Raw genomic sequence first — 21,642 nt, 5'->3', positions numbered from 1 at the left:
TTGCTTCGTTTAATAGGTATGGGCCAAACAATTAACCGCCGAAATTTCGTTGTAGTATCCCTTTAAAGGTCTCAGTCAAGACAAAATCATTTACAACTTGAATACACGTTTCGGTGCTGCCATCCGCAACTTTGATACATCATGTGATCATGTGATGTATTCTTTTCAAGAGCCTGTAGTTTCCGATTCTTGGTAGAATTCAGACCCATTCGCGGCACCTTTGAAGGCAACAGCTTCTTAAAAAATGGAGGCTTTTGTGAGTGGCATGTACGGAGGATCGAGTGTGATGGGCTTATCAAGAACGTTGGACATTTTTTTTTTGTATCCATAGCTTCGGAAACGAATCGAAGCAGATAATTTATACATGTTTATCGATACTTTTTGTGCCTAGACATTGGTGTTACAGACTCCTTTGTAACCAAATATAATTCCGAAAAAAAATTGTGTTAGAGTTTTAAATTGTTTTATTTTATGAAGAAAACAGCAACAAAATTACCCCCGCGGGCTCAAACATTTTGTAGGGATCAGTTTTATTAGTAATTAGAAAGATGAAGCCATTAGAAAACACTTTCATTCCGCAGCTTTATCCTTGTCGAGAATTTGCACTTTTGCAAGATATCAATAACACCCGGCGCTGTAAAGTCTTCGCAAAATTTTGGTTTTGTCAAAGTAGGTTTCACAGTAATATTGATCTTTGGAATTGATGTGAAACACCTTTGTTTCGATTGTAGCTATGCAGCCTGCTCCTGATGGTTGTCATTGCCGTGGCTCAGGCCGGATACGAATATAGGAGCTACGGTAGGCACGGAGGCTACAGACACGCTGTGACCCACCACTACGACAACCAGAGGGCGTATTACGGCCGTGGAGGATACGATGGCTATGGAGGACAGGGTGAATACGGATGATATGTTGGATATAGCGGATCATGGATATGGCGGTTATGGCGCGGTGGGTGCGGAGGATATGGTGAATGTGACGGCGAATATGGCGGATACGGCGGAGGTTACGGTGGTTACAGCGGTCACGGAGGATACGGCGGCTATTGTGGCGATGGTGGTTTCTTTGGCTAGATGGCTCTTCAGTTGCTGGTTGTGATTGCGGTTCACGTGCCACATGTGGTGAAATATCGAAATGTTTTTTAGTACTTAAACAAATATTTATGGCAATGTTGTTTTTTTGTTTTTGTTTTTTTTTAATTTGAGTTTCGAGTATCTGCTTCACAATTCCGTATAAATATATTCAAAATTTGGGTTATAAAGTTGTTTACCGACACTATAGTTTGAACATGGATCTTAAAAACCGTTTCAATGGATCCATGCCCAAAATTATGGCGTCTTTTAATCCAGGTACAGAATCGGCTCATTTTTAAACAAGTTTCGAAAATGTAAATTCTGAAACGGCTGTCTTTTTTTTCTTTTTTTTCAATTTTTAGTTAACGTGTAATATAAGCATGCGTTTTGTGTAGTAGGTCTGAAACACCGCACGATCGCTATTGCTCGTATCTCCAATTTCACTGCCCATCCAAGGACCTTAGAGCAATCATTGTGCTTATTGAACGTTTCCTTGAGGGGCCTGTGGCCAACTCCAGATATACCCGAAGAGATAATGGCAAGCAGTGAGTTAGTATGACACTATTATATATATGTGACCATTGCTGGCCAACCACAAAACGCTCTCTTAATCAGCAGCAACCATTGTCGCTTCATACATTAGTAAGCTAGATCTTGCGTCATTGTTGACAAACTGTGTCCGCTTTCAACGCCTACAAAGCAAACAGCGAAGACTATTTTACGTTGAACAGGTAAAGGGGCGGTGGCACGATATTCACTTGGAGCATTTTTCACTTTACAGGAGTTTACTGGCACTAGTAGGGGGGACCCAAGTATACTCGCAAGCAACGCCCTTGACCGAGAAACCACTTTGTGGCGGTCTTCTTTTAACGATAAAAACGAGCGTTTTCTTTCAGTCTCTCCTTCGCAAACATTCATAAAGTACCGTGGAGGCCGCAGTGTCGGCATAGTCCCTCAGCGACGATATAGATAAATGCGGGCTCATAGGTTGAACCCAAGCATTGCGTGAGCAGCCGATTTGGGCTCTCTGATACTCTATAGCTCGACAAGCATTCGGGTTGTGTCTCGTGTCCAATCGCGGCAATGGCGCCGGTAGCCGAACTCTAAGAATGTCTGGAACTCAGCGCGTGGCTATGATCAACATTGGCGGCATATAATCGGCACCAGATCACGAGGCCGCTTGCTCTGGCTGCGAGTTAAGAAAATCAACGTCAATCGTTTCTGTTTTTTTTTTGTTTTTTTTTTTGCGACGGTTTTGTTGCAGGGAGGAAAACGAACGCGAGTTTCATTGGTCATAAACGCCAGGGATGCGTTTTAAGCGGTATTCACGCAAAGAACAAAAAAATGTTGCACCGACCCTTTAAAGGGCAACTCCGGCCAAAACTCAAAATGAAATAAATTACTGGTATCTCTGTAGTGACACAAAATACGACCCCAGCCAAAATATTACGCCTGTGGGACGCCGCATTCTCAACTAATGCCGATAATAAAAATGCGACGCGCCGCGAGCCGCGGCTCCATAGCGGGCGGCCAGCGGGTTGCCGATCGCTAAAGCAACATTGGGCCGTGACGTCAGTATCGTTCTCTTTTTTTCCTCCGGTCCGGGCGTTGCGCGGAATGCGCTTCTTTGAGCCGCTGCCAAAGCTACTTCGGCTTGTAATTGGCGTGTTTAGCCGTTGCTTTTAGCTGTAGCCCGTGTAGCTTCGGTATAGCCTTTTGTTGTTTTTTTTTTGTTTTTTTTTGCCCTTGTGAGGACTCCAAGACTCGTTTTAGCGAGCAACTCGGTGCGCCCAAGACTGCCCAGCTGTTCCTAGATGTCGAGTGCAACTTGTAGCGCTGTGGGCTGCTCAAGCAACCCGCTGCGCAACACGGAGGTGCTTTTTCACAAGTTTCCAGCGGACCGGAAATTGGAGAAGGTGTGGGTGAACGCTGTTCGACGAGTGAACTTTGGACTTCGGCTTTTACGCGCCCGAGGAAAAAGAACGAAAAAACAGACGTGTACAGCCCAGCACACATGTGTTCGGGCTCCGCAGCCCGCGCAAGAGAGCCTCAAAGCTTCGTGTCTGGGACTGACCCGCAGCACGAAAGCGAGAGGGCCCCCAGTACTGTACGTCACTGGCAGCGCGGCGTAGAGCAACGCCGCTTCATTCACGGAGCCCCGATGACAATTTAGGCCTAGCGACGAGTACGGAAGACCGCACACACGGCGACAGCCACCGAGTACGGCACCGAACGAGTTCACTCGTTTTCCAGTCGCTAGCTTTCGGGTATGCAAGCGACGAGTACGGCATAGCTCACGCACGGCGGCGGCCGCCGAGTACGGCACCGTACGAGTTCACGTGTTTCCCAGTCGCTAGCTTTCGGGTATACGCAGTAGCTCTTGCTTTATATGCTGGATAACTACCACGTATACAGAATTAAAACTAAATCAGCTTACCTCCCATCTTTAGACGGCTAGCGCAACAGAAGCAGTGCCGCTCGGCTTGCGTACTCGTTGAACGAGAACGATACTGACGTCACGTTCACATAGCGGCTGATTTCCAGTGTTGCCCGGGTTTCGAGCGGCTAGTTTCGGTTTTGTTGGCTGCGCCCCAAACAAAACTTTAACGCGTCGATATTTTTGAAAACTACCCAAAATAACGAGGAACAAAAATTACAACTTGCAATTCAGGGACGCTGACTGCACTAAAAACAGTCATAATCCCAATATTGAAAGTATGAACCGGAGTTGCCCTTTAAGATTCAAATAGTGTTATTCTACATCACTGGATATTTCGAAGTGCAATCGGACGCCGGCTGTTTCGTACCTAATAAGAAAAGCGTGAGTGCGCAGGCGAGGTGGTGGTAACTAATCATGACGTTTAACATCTGAGAATTTCCCCTTTATGCGGTAAACAGTAAATAAGACAAACTGGAAGGTGTGTAATTGACAGATTAAGAGAACATAACAACAAAAGCCAAATAGCTAACTCCGTACTTTTAGGCATTCACTGTCGTAACGGTGCGTGCCCTCCGGACTTCAAAAATAGCTCCTCAAGTGAAAATAACTATCACCAATTAAAACGTGAGATCATTGAGGCAGCTAACATCATAAAAATGAATTATACTTGTGTTAATAGTCCGTCTATTACGCTTACTAAAAAATAGTTGTTATAACTTGACACTCGAGGGTAATATGTCTGATAAACATTGCCATATCGTTCGTACAGATGACAACGAAGCAAGAAATAATCAATTTTAATACGGGTAAAAAAAAAAGGAAGACGAAAATACAAACCGAGTTGCAAGTTAGCGCGACATGAGTGATTTTGTTTTACGGGGTGCGGGTATTTTCTGTGTGAATGAGTTCAATTTTGTGCTATATCCTACATGGGAAAACAACTTACAGAGAAAATCAAGTAGACAGGTTGACTACACTATCCTGGAAAGATCACAGACGAAAATCGAAACAACAGATTCTGGGAGTTGGTTCCACTTTATTGGGGTGAGTGGTAAAATGATTTATAAAGCGCATATGATTTGGTATGAGGAATTCCAACTTTATAATTGTGATCAACACTCAAGGAGACATAAAGAAGGAGTGAAATAAACCGTTCACGCATTGTAATTTTTTAGTCAGACTTGCACGTATTACGTTACAAGTAACGCAATTACTTATAATCTCTGACATTTATCAAATATTTTGTAAGGAAATTATTATATACTTCAAAAAGTAATTGTAAATTAATTTCCTTACTATTTTATGTAAGAGACGATTTCAATCCTTTATATTTTTGTTTTAATTCCCGCAAAAAGACTGCGGGAACATTGAAGATAGACGCCAACAAAAAATTAAAAAAAAAAAAAAGAAATATACATATATATAATTTTTTCTTTTTTTCAGGGGTAAGTTTTATTGGAATCACACTTTCACCTGATTTTACAAGACGCTAGGCCTGAAATTTTTTAGATGCTAAAATTCTTTCTCATGTCACATAAAACCTCAAGTCAAATATTTTTTGTTGTGGTTTGTAAGTAGTAACTCGTCAGCTTGCTCGTCCCGAAGAAGGCGGGAAGCATCGTGATACAAAAAACCGGGCTCTCCGTGCAAAAAGAAAATATTAGACGAACTCCCGATTTCAAAGTGTTTCCTTCCAGTAAAAAACAAATGTAAAAAAAAAAAAAAAGAAAAAACGTCAAAGTGCTCGCGAGCTGGTGTAGAGGATCTGTGCCCGTCTTTTCTCTTCGTCTCTTTACTCTTTCTTTGCTTCCTTCTGGCCGAGAGAAAGAGAGATGACTTCTTTGTATCAACTTCAGGGGCCAAGATAATCTAAACAATTTTAAGACCAGATCATTTTTGTTGTTTTTGTTGTTGTTGCTTTTTTAAGTTTTGTGTTGTGTTAGACTGCCTAATTTTATATTATAGAACTTTTTGGTATACTCCAGTCCTCACCCACCTAATAGGCGTATCGGGTATAGTTTACGAAAAAAAATTATAAAACGTTTCAACCTGTAAATGTAAAAAATAGAGGGGAGGCAAAACGAGAATGTGTGGCAGTTACGCTCATGTACTGAATGTCTTGTATTCGCGTGACGACTGCAAAACACTGTTTTCGCCCATACAAGAAGTGACGACAATTCAAGATGGCGGCGCCAATGTGAAAAAAAGTCAATATATGTGCCCCCTTGGTCCGCTCCCCCCTGTAATGTTTTCGGGCCCTAAGGAACTCAATAAATAAATAATTACACTGGGGAAAGAAGCTAGCTTTGGTGGAGCTCTGGATAGGACACAGCATCTTGATGAGTGAACAGGATCTAGCTATCGTTTTGAGTGTCGAGCGAGTTGGTGAGGCCTTGCGAACGCGTTGTTTTCTAGCCACTCAGTCGCAAGTTCAGGTGGTAGCACCTATTTGCAGAAAGGTGGATCGAAAAAGTAATTAGTGCTGTGGATGACATCTTTACATTGAATCGAGAAAGACGTCCAATGAGGCGTTTCTAGAGCCAAATGTTGTCCAAGGTCACAAAAGTGTGAGCTGCTGCATCAGTAAGCGCTTCCAGAAAAAGTGTGTCTTGTTTCTTACCCTAGAATAATAGATTTTAAAGTAACGCCACGAAAGTAATTGATTACTTTTTGAGGTAACGATTACTTACTTTTATGGAGGTGTCATTCTAACTGTGATTATTTACATCTAAGGTATGGGTAATTGTAAATGTAATTCCTTACTTTCTTTTTCTTTTTTTTGTAACGTGCACAAGTCTGGTTGTCGTAATACATTTTGAAAATAGTAGGAAACATTCACTTTCCTACCATTTGTGTTCTTTCGAACGCAGCGAATTATGGGAACGTACCGTATATTCCTTCTTGCTTCTTCATCACCTACCTTAGACAGGCGAGACCTTGCTACACGGAGCTCTCCGTTCATTTGTTGGGTTTCCCTCTTCCTCGTGAGCCTACCGTTTGAGAAAGCTCGGAAACTCGACGAGTCATTTGGTTCACTGAGGCAGTGACGACACTTCGGACGCTACTTGGCCTTTGAGCCAAGCTCGTGGGTATACAGTGCCTGGAACGCCTCCTTAACTGGTCCGTTTAGTGTCCTATATCTTACCCTTTCATCAAAAGTTGTCCCGAAGGGGCACCAAATGACGTCACGTAAGCCGAAGCGTCAGGCTGTCGGAAGTCGCGATTTTGGCAGTTGGTGCTAGAAGAACAGTCTAAAACTACAAGAGGATGCGAGTGGTAAACATGGTATAAAATCAGCGAAAAAGGGTGGGAGGCTGCGAAAGAACACAGAAGACAGGACAGACGCGACCACTGGGACCACTGTGAGTGTCGCAGCAGTCACGAAGCCCCAGCTCCAGTATGGCGGAGTTTCCGTGGTCTGTAAAGCTGGAAAGCGACTTGGAGCAGAATTGGTGTCTGCTGCATCCATCACCCCACCACGGCTGTAACACCGCCAGGATCGCGGCCGTCGAAAGAATAACAAATCTATAACAAAATTAAAAAAAAAAAAAATTCCTTAAACAAATTTTAAAAATATATGCGGTAAACACATCAGTTAGAGACGCGTTTCAGGCACCATACGGGTTTCGATACGGGTTTTTCAGACGAATTTCGTTCACGGACTCGCTGTGCTACGGCTAGATTTCTCTCCACCGGTATACAATGGCAGCTTCAGGACGAACCAGGCCACCGGTACTCAAGCTATGTGCTATGGAGTGGGTTTAACAGGCAGCGTTAAAAGTTCATCGTCATGGAACCCGTCGTATTTGTGCGTTTCCTATAGTCGTTTACAAGTACTGCTTCTGGGTGCCGCCATCTTGCTTCTGGTGTTTGTAGATCGTCTGATAGTCAAGCATTGCTGAGCCCAACCTTGTTGGCTGAGCCATACCCACTGTTTCCAGACTGGCGCCCAAACAAAGTGTTTTCCATCAACGTTGGTCAGATTTTCTCTCGAAGTGTGGGTACTTACAAACGTTAGTTCCCAGCTAGAATAATGAAGCACATTGACTGCCCATCATTCTGAGCTTCGTTCTGTGAAGGGTTGGTTTAACCGCTGAAAGAAACGCACAAAGACGATAAAACGCCGTGACGATGTACTTTTGCCGCTGCTTGATTGGCATTGTCGAATCGCAGTGTCAGATGAGGTCGGACTTCATAAAAACGGATCATAAGAATATGAGAAAGTTTAAGCACAAGCACACGTTTATTAAAGCGTGCTAAACGAAGATATCACGCGTATCACCTCTCAGGCCTTTTTTTATTTTCTAGCCTGTACAACATCTTTCTCCGTCAACTCGCAGCAGCTGCTCTACATCAATCAGTGCGGGATAGGCACAACAAGAATAAGTAAACTGTGAGCGACAGCACTAGAATTAAGGTGTTGGGCCAACAGCTTCTAGATAGCAATGATGTAAGCAGGTGCTAGCGTGACACCGCTTAAGGTCGTGGTTTGTGGGCGCGCACCAGAAACATGCAACAGGGGAGGGGTGAGGAACCGGCCTCTTTGCCAGCCCACAACCTGGCCGTAAATTCGGTGACGTCCTTGAGGAGGAGGGGCTTCTCCTCTTCCGTCACAAGTGCCGAAAGGCAATTCACGGTCATCAAAAACCCTGAAAACAAGAACAAATAAAGTAAAAGACGTTTACAAGTTTCTGCAATACGAAACTAGAGCGCAGCTTTTGAGGAGGAGGATTGGAGGGTAGAGAGGGAAGCGTACGCCCCTCCTTCTCCTCCTCCTTTCACGTGTATGCAAAGAAGTGAAACCATAGTCGTCGACAGTTTAAGAAACGCGGGAAGTGACAAGTTTGTAATCTGTCAGTATCGCCCTCAGCCGATTCGATTGCAGCTTTAGCCGATGAGATGGCGCCAACCATCAATCACGAAGAAAAGTGAACATTATACGCCACGCTCCACGTTTCTTAAGCCGTCAGTGACTGCAGTAATAGCTATTGTGGCGTTGTATTCGAGGCAGTCTTATTTAACTGTATCGTCGAAGCAAAGATATCAGGTATGAAAATTACAGGAGAACGCTTAAGGTTCGCCTTTAAGAGTGGAACACGATAGCTTAACATATAAACCGCCGCTCGTTCACAAATCGTGCAAGCGTGTCTTCTTGGCCTGAGTTCGCTTCCGGCTACCGACGCGAGCGGACGGGAAAATCCTGCGCTCTGATAGAGGCGCGTTATCGGCCCCGGCAGACCGAGGAAACATCAATGCCGCGATAAGCGGCGGCAGTGAGTACCGTATATTGCTGCCACGTTTTCCGGACGGAAAGTTGTGCAGGAATTCCGTTTTCTCGAACACAGATTTATTGGATCGACCTTACCGATCCGTAAACTCGCCAAACAAAATCAAGGATATCGTCGACTGCCGAAGTAATGTCAATCGGCCAATTTCAAATGAGCCACATCTGAACGGCCACGTTTGCAAGCGTGGCAGCCACGGAAAAGGTGAAGCAAGCAGGACAGCTCAATATTAAAGTAAAGAAGTGCCTGGTGCTGGAGCCCAGCGCCAAGGACATCGAGGTATAGTTTCTTTGATTTTCAACCTACTTCGAAGACAGACTTGTCGCGGTTGAATTTGAGCCGTTCGGCAAAGTCCCAAGCATCGTCAGGGAAAAGTGGGGAATCCCCGGCATGGAAAACATGAAACCGTGAACCGAGATGTCAGTTCGACGCCAGATTACCCAGTCACCACATCGGACCAGCCCCACATAATCAAGATATATGGTGTGCACTGTGCAGTCCCTTTTAATCAGGCCTTTCATACCACAGCTGTGCTTGCGGTGTAAAAAGGTAGGCCATATTCGAAGGCAGTGCCGAGCACCAAAATGTCCGGCCTGCAACAAATTTGGCACGATAGTGAGAGTGCTACTCTATGTATGCCTCCTCAGTGAGGGAAACTGCAGAGAAGGCAGACCAGAACCTAGAACAGTTCATGGACGTAACAGAGGTTGTGCAGCCCGGAGGTAAAGTGGGGGCAACCGCAAGTGCTACTGCCGTCAACGTACCCTCCCTACCGGGTGGGTCCGGAGCAGAAAGTGACAAGCAGCCGCAAAACCAAGAAGACACATCTGTGGCCACGAAAAAAAACGCCAACTCAACTGCGAACGAGAGCCCCGGCTGTGGCGACGAGGCAACAAAATAACTGACTCCTACACCAGAACCGTCAAGAGAGCGATCTCCTGAAAGACCATGAAGACAACCAGGACATTTGCATCGACACCGGGACAACGGGCCGCGCCGAGGGAAAGCGCAAACAGCTGGACCCTGCAAGCACGTAAGTACGCGAGTAAGCGCTTACACTCAACACGAAAGTCGCTCACACGTCAGGACCGAAAAACCCCACCCCCTTAAAGCATGATTTACGGCCTTCGCTATGTTAGTTTAAATGTACTACGTGGTCTTTACTCGCGAAAAAGCATTATCAGTTACAACGTTCACTTGACGATAAAAATATTGATTTATTTTGCAATACAGGAAACAAAACTATCCTCAAAGAAACAAGTGAATCGCGCCTTGAGCCTGTTTCTTAGCAGATACGAGGTGTGTGTCAGCCTTGCTGTACGGCCTTCGGAGGGAGTGTTTTTTATTCATAAAAAAGTATGTTCAATTATGTGATTTACCTTTCATGGTTGACTTTCAAGGACGGTTTGTTCTGTGCGATGTTCGAATACAGGACTTAAAGCGGATGGTGATCCGCATATATGCCCCAAATAATGTACATTTGCGCGTTCATTTTGTCAATCATTTCTGAAAAAATTCAAGGCGTGATACGCTGGTGGTGCTCCTTGGAGATTTGAATTGTGTTTGAGAATTAAATGATCAGACGCCTACTAGGTCCCCTCTAGATAAGAGTGAACGCTTGTTGCTCGAAGTAGTTTAGGAGAATGACTTCATCGATCTTGCACAAATGCAACTTGGCGGTAAATATATTAAATGTACGCACTTTCAACGTGGGTCGCATGCCGCCTGTACATGTTATACTGCTTTAGTTACCTACTACACTTGATAAGGGTCTACGCAGTGGAACCCGCGTTTTTCACGGAATACTGCATAATCACTGTAACGATTGGAACAAGGCCGAAAAATTAAAAGCGTATTGGTTGGTGGCAGTGCAAACTAAATGCCCAGCTACTTAAGCACGAACTTTTTGTGGCCGAGACGCGTAAACTACTTCAACAAACGGGCCAGAAAACAGACCAAGTCTTTGTAAGATGCGAGCCATTTAAACGGGAAGTGAAGCAGCTTGCAATCAGTAGAGCAAACACCCTCACCTTTTATAAGCGCCAACTAAAAAAACAATTTCAACATGACCTGCACTCTTTATACGAACTTGAGTGTAACAATCCCGGCCAAGGAACTAAGGACATAATGAATGTAAAAGATAAATTGAACAGTCTTTATCAGGATCGTTATAAAGGTGCATTGGAACTTTCTGGCAAAGAAAAGTTCCTGCTTGAAACTCAGCAAAACAAAATGCTTCGGAAAATGAAAAACGAAATGCGCTGAAAAGAAACAAAAATAAAGAAAATAGAACATCGCAATAGATTATTCGCTGATAAAGAGGGAATAAAGCACGTCTTCCCTGAACACTATCAAATGTTGCTGAGTAAACATGCAAGGACAAATGATACCGAAAGCCTTTCCAAACTGATAGCGTTACTGCCGGGGCTAAGCGGCCACAATGTGAAGAGCCTATAATACCCCTGTCAGACGGCAGCTAAAATGGAATTTACGCCAAATGGCATTCAGTGTAAATGTAAAAGCGGTGGAGCACAGCTTGTACAAGGAAGCGCTCGCTTCTGTACACTGATATGGTCGCACGCATGGCAGTCACTTCACGCTCCATGTGCGGCCGGCTCACATCCACGAGGTACCGAAACGTGGTCGGCATCACACGAAAAGACTGCTTGAAAAAATAAGCAGGCAAGTTTGGCAGTGTATCTTCAAACCACCGCTCGTTCCTCACGAACGCCTGGACGCTGCGCGGCACGGTGTCAGTCATTGACGCAGCAGCAGCGGCAGCAAGCAAAACGCTGTTCGCAAGAAGCTCCTCTTCGAGGAGATCCGCCTCCCTCCTGGCAGACCTGATGTCCACGCCATAAATTAACAAACTACAGAGCGGGCACGTACATAACATACGCAGCACACGACAGTACGTCCATCGCAACGGCGGCAGCCGGATCAGGGTCCACGGCGTCCACCGCAGATCCATGGCACGTGGAAAAGTGGGGGAAGCTCGTGCGGAACAAACAACGACGGCAGCCGAAGAGAAGCAAAAGAAACGAGACACGGCGCTGAACAAAGGAGGGAGCCCACTGAGCAAGCCAAGCAAGCCAAGCCGCCAAGCGGCAAGCGTCTCATCAAAAAGCAGACTTCGTTTAAAAAACACTTTGCGGTGTTTCATAAATTTCATCTACTTCAAACAAAATATAAAAAATAGTTTATTGCGGAATTAATAATCGCTACCGCAAAAGCATACTCTGTGTGACTGATTCGACTTAGCGAACGCAATCGCAATGAACATCACACAAATGTCATTTTAGTTGTCGTCTGGCAGGTCCCATCTCGAATGTCATTTGAAAACCTGAATGTCATTTGGCGTAAATGCCATTTTAGCTGCCGTCTGACAGGGGTATAAGAGATGATTAGTTTAACAAAAATTATCAATGAGGTTGAATGTCCTTACCAAAATAAAACACTGGGCCCGAACTTCATTATATCTAAATTTCACGAACTGCACAAGAACGTTTTTTTTTATTGTGTTATTAGACATTTTCCGAGAAACATCGATCTAGAAAAAGCGTTCAATCAGGTCCACCACGATGCTTAATTAAAATTTTTGTCGCATGTTGGCATAGAGAAAAATAATATCGCGGGGCGTTAAAATGGCGCATACAGAATATTACGAGGGCCTGGCAGGCAATGATGGCGTGACTTAAAGCATCCCTGTCATGTCTTCGCTGGGGCACGGATGTCCGCTGTCCCCATTGCTTTTTTTTTTTATTTATATATGGAACCGCTTTGTCAAAGGATAATCGAGAGCTCAAATGTCCTTGGTTACACTTTACACTGCATGGAAATCAAGGTACTGGCTTATGCAGACGATGTTGCGTTTTTCGTCGCAAACAAGAAAAGTGTGAGTCATGCAGTGGCACTGACGCGCAACTTTTGTCGAGTCGCAGGTGTTGCAACGGACCTCCAGAAGTGCAGGGGTGTCTGGCACGGAGCGTGGGAAGCCACTCCTGAGAAATTTGAAGACATTCAATAAAGTTGCACGCCCTGCAACTACCTTGGCGTGCCCTAAAAAGCTTCCGAATCAGCATGGCATATTGGTCGGACGTAGTGGCGGATATCGACAGGCGTGCTTACCGATGAGCGCACGGAAACCTCTCAATTTTCAACAGAGCAAGTGTCTGTAATTAGTTTTTGATAGCCAAGCTTTGGTATATCTTACAATGTTTGCATTTTGCAATGCGTAATATTTAGAAGTTTGAATTGCATATTTGCAGTTTTGATCTGGAATAAAACTTGGGTAGCAATGCGCGAGGAAAATCTCTATCGCAGGACCGCCGGCAGTGGTGCGGGCTGTCCCACTTATTTATGAGACAATTAGTAACATGTTTTATTTCTTCTTTTTGAGATACAGGGGAACGCGTGCCCTACGTTTATTCACACGTTTCTTACGTCCTCTTTTGAAAAGCCCCCCCCAAATGGGTAGGGTTTCTAAAAGAGGCCGTCGACGCATTTAATTTTTTAACAGTCCGAATAAGACAAGATAAGAATTAACGCGAGAACTTTTTTAATATTGTTTTCCCAATGCCAATATATCGCGTTTTGTATTGGGAATACAGAGGCCGCGATGTTTTCTGTCGTGTAAAGAAAATGGGCGTTCCCCCCGGGGCTAAAGTTTTCTTTTTTTAAATTGCACTGTTCTGCTCTCCCTACTAAAGTATGGTTTGACAATGTTTTTATTCGATGTTGGGACGCTATTTTCCTTTTGGGATGTTTTACGGCGCACTCTACAAAAAGAACTAGAAATTTCTTCACATTGTGTTTCGTTTCTTTGCGTTTCTTACCAGCAGAGTCAAGATACAATGTATTGTATAATCTTATGATACTCATTGGCTGATATGGTAGGTGGAAATTCAGAACGGATGTACGGAACACTGTGCTGTCACCGAAGTCTGTCCATTTTTATTTCGTTCAACTTGTGGTACAAATTAGCAGCGTGTACCAAGGGCAATTCGTAGTGCTTGAATGGGTGCCGGAATTAAAAACATGGCTGGATATGAAAGAATTTAAAATGATGACGTTGGCCATCCTTTAATAGCCTATACTTTTTTTGCGTTGTGCGTCCCGTTTTTGTTATTCGTACCAAAGAAAAAAAAATTAGTCGGTGTGACCTAGACGGAAACGTGTCTCGCTAGCATCCGAATGGCCGTGGGTTCGAATCACGCATCCTCCTAAAATTCTTTAAAGTTTTTCTTTAAGGCAAACGAATCACTTTAGAAAGTGAAATAAGTTCAGACAGGCGGCGACCTATAAATTTGCATTACATGTCATATTTTAATCGCTTTCATTCCATGTGTGACGTCACGTTCATCGTGTGCATTATGGGTTATTTAAAATTCTCAGGCGAGGTCACGTGGCTGTGACGTCATGACCCTATCAACCAATCAGGATTGTTCCGCCTCGCCAGCACCTGCTTTTCTGCAACATGATGTTCTAAACGCAATCGCATCAATGCATCTAGCCAGGTGTTAAGCCATCAAATGTTAGAGACGAGTAGTCACGAAAGAGTAATATACCCACGCTCACCGGTAACTTCTTCGAGGGTGGAGTGCGAGGGTGGTTCTTGCAGCAACTCACAGGTGGTTGCAACTAGACCTGCGTTCTTCAGAAGGTTCGACATGTACGACAGAAGGGAATGTCGGCTCACCAAATCTCCACTTGGGGGAGTGGTATTCTCGAACACCTGAGTGCAAGTGAGAGTGATGGTTCAGAGGGTGCAGAGAATATTACATAGGATGATATTGGTCGTAAGAAACTACTGAATCTGTAAAATGAAGTCTAGAGGGACCAGGGCCTCCCCACTGGGTATTTCTTACCTAGATACATAAGATAGAGTGACCAATCTGTTCTTAGACTTCGATGATGTAGAAAGTTGACAACACCAATATTTTCCGGAGGGTGTTTCTTAGCTTCAATGGTTTATAACAAGTTCTTTAATTTAAACAAAAAAGAAGAAACCTTTAGCTAGAAGTAATCTCAGGGTTTTGCCGATGAACCTCAGAAGGCGTTCGCTGATTTACTTAGTGGCGGAAAACGAAGCCAAAAAAATATTCATGCGGATTACGAAACATCCCGGTGATTGAGATATTCACAAAACCAAGTTTTTAATGCAAAATTGTTGTCATATCCCGTATACTTTGAGCACGTTACTTAAACCAATATTCTTTAAGTGTGTATGCATCAATAAATAGAGTATGAACTTGATATTTTTTTATATTTCAATTTTAGCCTATTGCACCATTCTCAGCGTCAAAACAAATTTTGTTTACAGTTGGTTTTGTTAAAAGATTTGGGGCTCATGGCAGACGCCCAGTGACACAGGAGACACATGCGCCTTGCAAGCTTAAGTTTGAAAGCCCTGCAGGACAGTATAACTGTAACAACTCTTCTTGCCAAGCACTGGAATACATCGACAATGTAAAATACATTGGAATGTATATAGATCGTCATCTTAAATTCACAATTCATATAGAACTGGTATACAAGGAATTGACAATACTGACGGCTCATAGGTTTCATATTCAAGGTATAGTTTCCCGTTCTGTACTTCAAATAATATAAAATTCCTTAGGATAATCGGTATTACAATACCGAATAACTGTTTATGGGCCCTGCGCCAAATATCTGATAATAAAAATCGAAACAATTCAAAAGACGATATTTAAGAACGTACAACATGAACCGAAAAACAATGTATTTTAAAAAGTACATGCAGGAAGAATTCCCTCTAATGCCGAATCAGAGCGCAGCTCTTAAGGAGGAGGAGGAGGAGGTAAGGGTACGTAGAGGAGGGTATGCTCCTCCTCCTCCTCTGTGCCTTTTCCTCCTCCCCTCCTCCTCCTCCCTCCCCTCTCTTCCTCCTTGTCCCCCTCCTCCTTCCCCTCCCCCTTCTGCATCCTCTTCCTCCATCTTCCTCCTCTCATTCTTCTCCCGTCCTTCTCCCTTCTTCATCCTCCTCCTCGCTTTCTCCTCCCTCGTGACGTCACTCGTGAGCTTCGTGACGTCCCTCGTGAAAGCCTCGTGAAGGTCGTGACCTTCACAAGTGAAGATCACGTAGTCACGACCTTCACGTGACTTTCAGGATTGACCTTCGTGACGTCAGTCGTGACCTTTGTGGCGTCGTGAAGGGAAATGTCCCATAATGCAACGTGCGGTTGCGTCGACGGCGACGGCGACGGCGATGCCGCTCAATCCGAAATCGGGTGACAAAGAGCTGCGCTCCAAAACGAAATATCGAGAGGCAACAAAAAATACTACATCCTTTAACTTTTTAGCGAACTGCTTGAAAATATAACTCAATGCAAAAATCGAACAAAATAAAAAATAACAACTTAAAAAATGTATGATTGAGGGATAAAAGGTAACCAAAACGTCAATTAACTATATATGAAAATTAGATTCAATAAAGCGAACCACACTTCCGGTGGTGTCTACTATTATAGATGTTATTTTATTGCCATTCATTATAGGTTGTTCGAACTCAGTTCGTAAATGAACGTTAAAACAAACTTTAATATTATAAAAAATTTTGTTTGATCTTGTTCTAAACTTTGAAAACAGAGTTCAACATGCATACTATTACAATTAAGCTATTGGGTTGCCAGAGACAGAAATTTCATTTCAACATAAGTGTGTGTTTAGCTGAGCATGTACCTGCCGCACCCCACGTACAAGCCTAATTGGCTTATGTGGGCCCAGATTGTAAGATGTTAAAAACCGGAAATATAATGTATGCACATATGAATTGTAACGTTGTGAAATGATGACCTTCCCTAGAAAAGGTGGACCACTGATACGGCCAAAACAATGTGCAAAGTGCAAAACGTGACCCATCCCCTGAAAATTGCGTAGACGGGATCCACAGTTGAGTGCGCTCACGGGACTACATAATTGGCAGAACTAGTTCACCTGCTCAGTTGCCCGCACCGCTATGAGCGCGAAGCAGTTATACAATAACTGTCAAAGAGAGTGTGCTCGAAACATCAAATGTTGTAATCCCACACCCTTACATGTCAAATAGGGATTTCGCGCATCTGTGTAAACGATTTAAGTCTGCATTGAGTGTTTTTGCAGTAGCGGTCTTAAAACAAAAAATAGTACCCGTTTAGGCGTGTGTGTGTCTGTGTATTTAAAGTAAAGTAGTTGTTTTTGAGCACAGTGTTTGAAAGATAATCTGCAAAGTTCCCTTCATCCGACAACGAGTGTTTCAAAACAAAAGGAAAATAAAAAAAAACAAGAAAACTTGATCGACTGTCCTGTTGAGAACGAATGTCACCTCACCTTTCGGTATTTTTTCCAATGATCCATTGTTGCCAGTGTCTTATTTAGACGCACACCGCTTGATGAAGCGCCGAAAAGAAGCAGACATCCTCCGCCGGGCTTGAGCAATCCGCCGATGTTTTTGAATACCGCTTCTTGGTTGTTCGTCCACTGAAGGCAAAGGAAGGAGTAGACGCGATCAAACTGACCGTACCTCTCCACGAAGTCAGCCACACCGTTCCCCGATATGTCCAGGACATCGTAAAAGATCTTGGGATGGGCGAAGTTCTTCTTAGCATACTCTACCATGTCCTCGGAGACATCGACCGCAACCATTCTTTCAAGTGGCGTGCAGCGTGGAAGAAGATGGTCGCGAGTGAAATCGCCGGTGCCGCAACCCACGTCCAGAAACTGCTGCTCCTTGGTGTCTTCCATAAACGAGGCTTGTAATAGGTCCAGTATTCGGAGGTTAAATGCCCGCTGGGGGTTATTGTTGACAATGTAAATATCCGGATCGATGGTGGCATAAGTCGTCCCGTTGTTTGCCGGCGTGTTTGCTGCGATGGGTAGGGGGGTGGCCATCTTGATAAACATTGAATGACGGAGGAGATTAGAAATTGTGTGAAACGTTGCTCGTATCCTGTTGAGCAGAAAACAAATGATCAAAGAACGTGATAGCGGTGTTATGTACCGCAGAGCCTTTGCACATCTGCGGGCCGCCTGTACATTAAACAGGATGCACGCGCGTCGGTTGCATTTGCATTAGATGCCTGCAGGCAGCTGATGAACAGTGGCGGGTTAACATAAGGCATGAAGTGTACTTCGTTCGTTATATTGAAAAATACTAATCACCAAGTGTCAATTCAGAAAAAAATAAGGATTTGGGACCACGCTAGCGATTGCAGCAGATGTCGGTTTACGATTACAATGGGCGAACGTGCTCCCCTAAAGAGTAAGAACCCCAGTGGTTTAAGCCTGCAGATTTACTCATATGTTCTTGTCTGCTTTGCTAAATTATAATACCTGAGAACTTAAGTAACTCACGGCGTGGCGAGTCTCGACAATCTTATCCTCGTTTCGCAGCCGACGAGATTAGGCATTAGCCATTAACAACGGCAATTGAGCTCGTGTCGCGCCTAAAGGTTACATTTAGCGATGCACTGCGTGGTTAACCATGTCCTTTAACACCTGAGGCTGTGTTGCAGAAAAGAAGAAAACCTTTAGTCGAAGGATTAGACACAGAATGGAAAGTCTCAAGACGTTCCCTTCTCTGTCTGTTTCTTTCACTAAAAGTTTTTTTTTTTTGTTTTTATTTTTCTGCACCACCATCTTAGGTGTTAAACAACATGATCAGCTACCACCAGCTTGACTGCGCAGTTACAGTTTCTGCAATGCGTGGTCTGCAACTAGACGGCTTAGAAGCGCTATGACGTTACATTCCTACAACACTACAAAACAAAATGTGTCGGAAATAAAAATAAAAGTATTATTTTCAACTAGTAAATTTGATAACACGCACAATATTTTGTTCGATCAATGAGACTTGTTAAACTTAATGTTGTGAGCGGGGAATCTCATGCGTTTGTTTTTGTTACCAAAAATGACAACATGCTTTCCAAAGACCTCGAGAAATTCTATTGGTCCTAAAACACAAAAGAACGATAAAACGCAACAATTTAGCAGCCAGCAGTGTCCGGAATTGCGACTGCGCAGGCTGCCGCGGCATGCTGGCCAGAAAGGCGCACATCCCAGCACAGTCGGGCAACACCGACGTACGCTCTTATACCAACGTTGCTCTAAACTACCTGGTGAGAGAAAAATGCAGAGGGGGAATAAATTGGCTTAGAAGGCCGAGGGAATGAATCATACTTTTGGTTTTTAGGCTAGGTGGCGCAAGCTACCGTCTTTTATCGAGGGGAAATCGGCATCTATTCATCCATCCGTCCACCCATCCAACCAGGGACGTAGGCTGTAAAGGCATCGTACGAGCCTCCCGCTCGAAATGTCTGCTCACCGTTTTACCTAATATCCGGCCGGAGAGGATGCTAGAAGCCGTCATAGCCAGTCCAAGGCCCTGTAAATGGCCAGTGACCTACGAGAGGAAGTAGAGTCACGTACTGTGTTCACAGAACTGGATTGGCTGCGATGGTTCGTAGCGCCCGCTGCGGCCGGACGTGGGATGAAGCACAGTGTAGGCTTTTCCCTCCTTCCTGGGGCTGGACAACACGCGCGCACATACCTCTAGTGTATAAGCAACGAGCATCGTAAGCTTAGTCAGGAAAAGCAAATACAGACAATGCGACCAGGGTAGCATTACCCTGTTGACTGCTCCACCACTTCACGGTGTACTTGACCATTGAAAGGCAGTTATTTGCCTTAAACCGCCTCAGCATTTAATACTTATACACCGAAGCTGTTTTTGGCTAGAGTTCTGTGGATTTTTATGTGCAGTGACACGGCCTCCGTAATACTGACAAAACCTGACAGATCGCCCGATAAGCGGCCGCCGAAATAGAAAAATTGGAGCGGAAATAACGGATGAGAGGAGAGCCACGTGACGGGCGCCCCGTTGTGGCGAGACGCCAAAACACACTTTTCTCGTGAGAGAGAGAGAGAAAGTTTATTTTAAACAAAGAGTGGAAGCTCTTCGATCTTAGCCCAGGTCCGGGCCTATGTAGCGGTGCCAGTCTCCGTCACCCATCGTAGTTTGAATGTGATGAACGAGGGGTGGCCACCACAACATCTGGAGCTCTGCAGGGGGAGAGGACCATTCCTCCCAGACACCTGGAGTGAGGTCGTGGGGTAACTGGGAAAGGAAAAGATCTGCGAAAGCACAGAGTAGCTGCAAACTCGTGTCAAGGCCTGCACGTACCGCTTTCTGTCCCGCAATTTTGAAAATCATTAGTGAGTGCGTGCCGGCATGTTCAAAACTGCAACTGTGAACTCCTTGGCTCCTACAGAGTGAAAACTGATTCACAGTTATGTCGAACTAGTAAAACAAAAAATCTGTGCGCGTTTTTTTTTTTTGTCTCTTTACTTTTTCTTTCCTTCCTTCTGGCCGAGAGAGGGAGAAAGGGAGATGAGTTCTTTGTACCAACTTCAGGGACCAAGATAATCTAAACAATTTCAAAACCAGATCTTTCTTTTTAAGTTTTGTGTTGTGTTAAACTGCCTAATTTTATATTATATAACTTTTTTTCTATCCTCTAGCCCTCAACCACCTAATAGGCGTATCCGGTATGGTCAACAAATACATTATGAAACGTTTCAACCTGTAAATTGTAAAAAATACAGGGGAGGCAAAACCAGAATGTGTGGCAGTTACGCTTAGATACTGAATGTCTTCTATTGGCGTGGCAACGGCAAAACAATGTTTTCGCCCACACAGGAAGTGACGTCAATTCAAGATGGCGGTGCCAATGTGAAAAGAGTCTATATATGTGCTACTTTGGTCCACTCCCCTCTGTGATGCCTTCGGTCCCCGGGAAACTCATTAAATAAATAAATACATTGAAGAGAAAAGCGAACATTGGTTGAGCTCTAGATAGGACACAGCATCTCGATGAGCCAACAGGGTCTAGCTGTCATTTTGGGTGTCCAGGCCTTGCGAACGCGTTGTTTTCTAGCCACTCAGGTGCAAGTCCAGATTGTAGCACCTATTTGGAAAAAGGTGGATCGAAAAGGTGTTTAGTGCTGTGGATGACATCTTTACGTAGAAAATAGAACAAGATGTCCGATGACGCGTTTTAAGAGCCAGATGTTGCTCAAAGTCACAAAAGTGTGAGTTGCGGCATCAGTAAACGCTTCCACAACACTTGTGTCTTGTTTCTTAACCTAGAACAATACGTTTGAAAGTAACGCCGTGAAAGTAATTGATTACTTTTTTAGGTAACGATCAGTTTTATAGAAGTGTAATTGTAACTGTGATTAGTTACATTTAGGGTATGGGTAATTGTAAATGTAACACCTTACTTTCCTTTCTAATGTGTACAAGTCTGGTTGTCGTAATACATTTTGTAGATAGAAGGAAACATTCAGTTTCCTACCATTTATGTTCTTTCGAACGCACGGAATTATGGGAACGTACCGTATGTTCCTTCTTGTTTCTGCCTCACCTACCTTAGCCAGGCAAGTCCTTGATACACAGAGCTCTCCGCTCTTTTTGTGGCTCTTCCTCTTCCTCGTGAACCTGCCGTTTGAGAAAGGTCCGAAATTCAAAGACTGATTCGGCTAACTGAGGCAGTGGCGACACTTCGAACTCTACTTGACCTTTGAGCCAAGCTCGTGGGTATACAGCGCCTGGAACGCCTCCTTAACTGGTGCGTTTAGCGTCCTATATCCTACCGTTGCATCAAAGGTGGTCTCGAAGTGGCATCAAATGACGTCACGGAAGCCGAAGCCTCGTGTTGTCGGGGGTCAAGATTTTGGAAGTTCCTGCTAGAAGTCCCGGCTAAAACTACAAAAGAATGGGAGTATTAACATGAAAATAAATCAGCGAACAAAGGGTAGGAAACTGCAAAACAATACAGAAGAC

At 44.2% G+C, this 21,642-nt stretch overlaps 1 protein-coding gene across 1 annotated transcript; it reads right to left on the bottom strand.

The window, feature by feature from the left end:
* Positions 1–7,989: 7,989 nt before the first annotated feature.
* LOC120838204 (juvenile hormone acid O-methyltransferase-like) lies at positions 7,990–17,690 on the bottom strand. Its single transcript, XM_040208015.1, has 3 exons — positions 17,130–17,690; positions 14,376–14,532; positions 7,990–8,162 (listed from the first exon to the last, which is right to left on the bottom strand). The coding sequence occupies exons 1-3, from the start codon at positions 17,688–17,690 to the stop codon at positions 7,990–7,992; spliced, it is 891 nt and encodes a 296-aa protein (XP_040063949.1).
* Between the last annotated feature and the right edge of the window lie 3,952 nt (positions 17,691–21,642).

This window comes from Ixodes scapularis, unplaced genomic scaffold (assembly GCF_016920785.2).
Source record: "Ixodes scapularis isolate PalLabHiFi unplaced genomic scaffold, ASM1692078v2 PGA_scaffold4__175_contigs__length_147842914, whole genome shotgun sequence".
Lineage (NCBI taxonomy): Eukaryota > Metazoa > Arthropoda > Arachnida > Ixodida > Ixodidae > Ixodes > Ixodes scapularis.
This window is presented reverse-complemented; position numbering and strand designations above follow the sequence as displayed.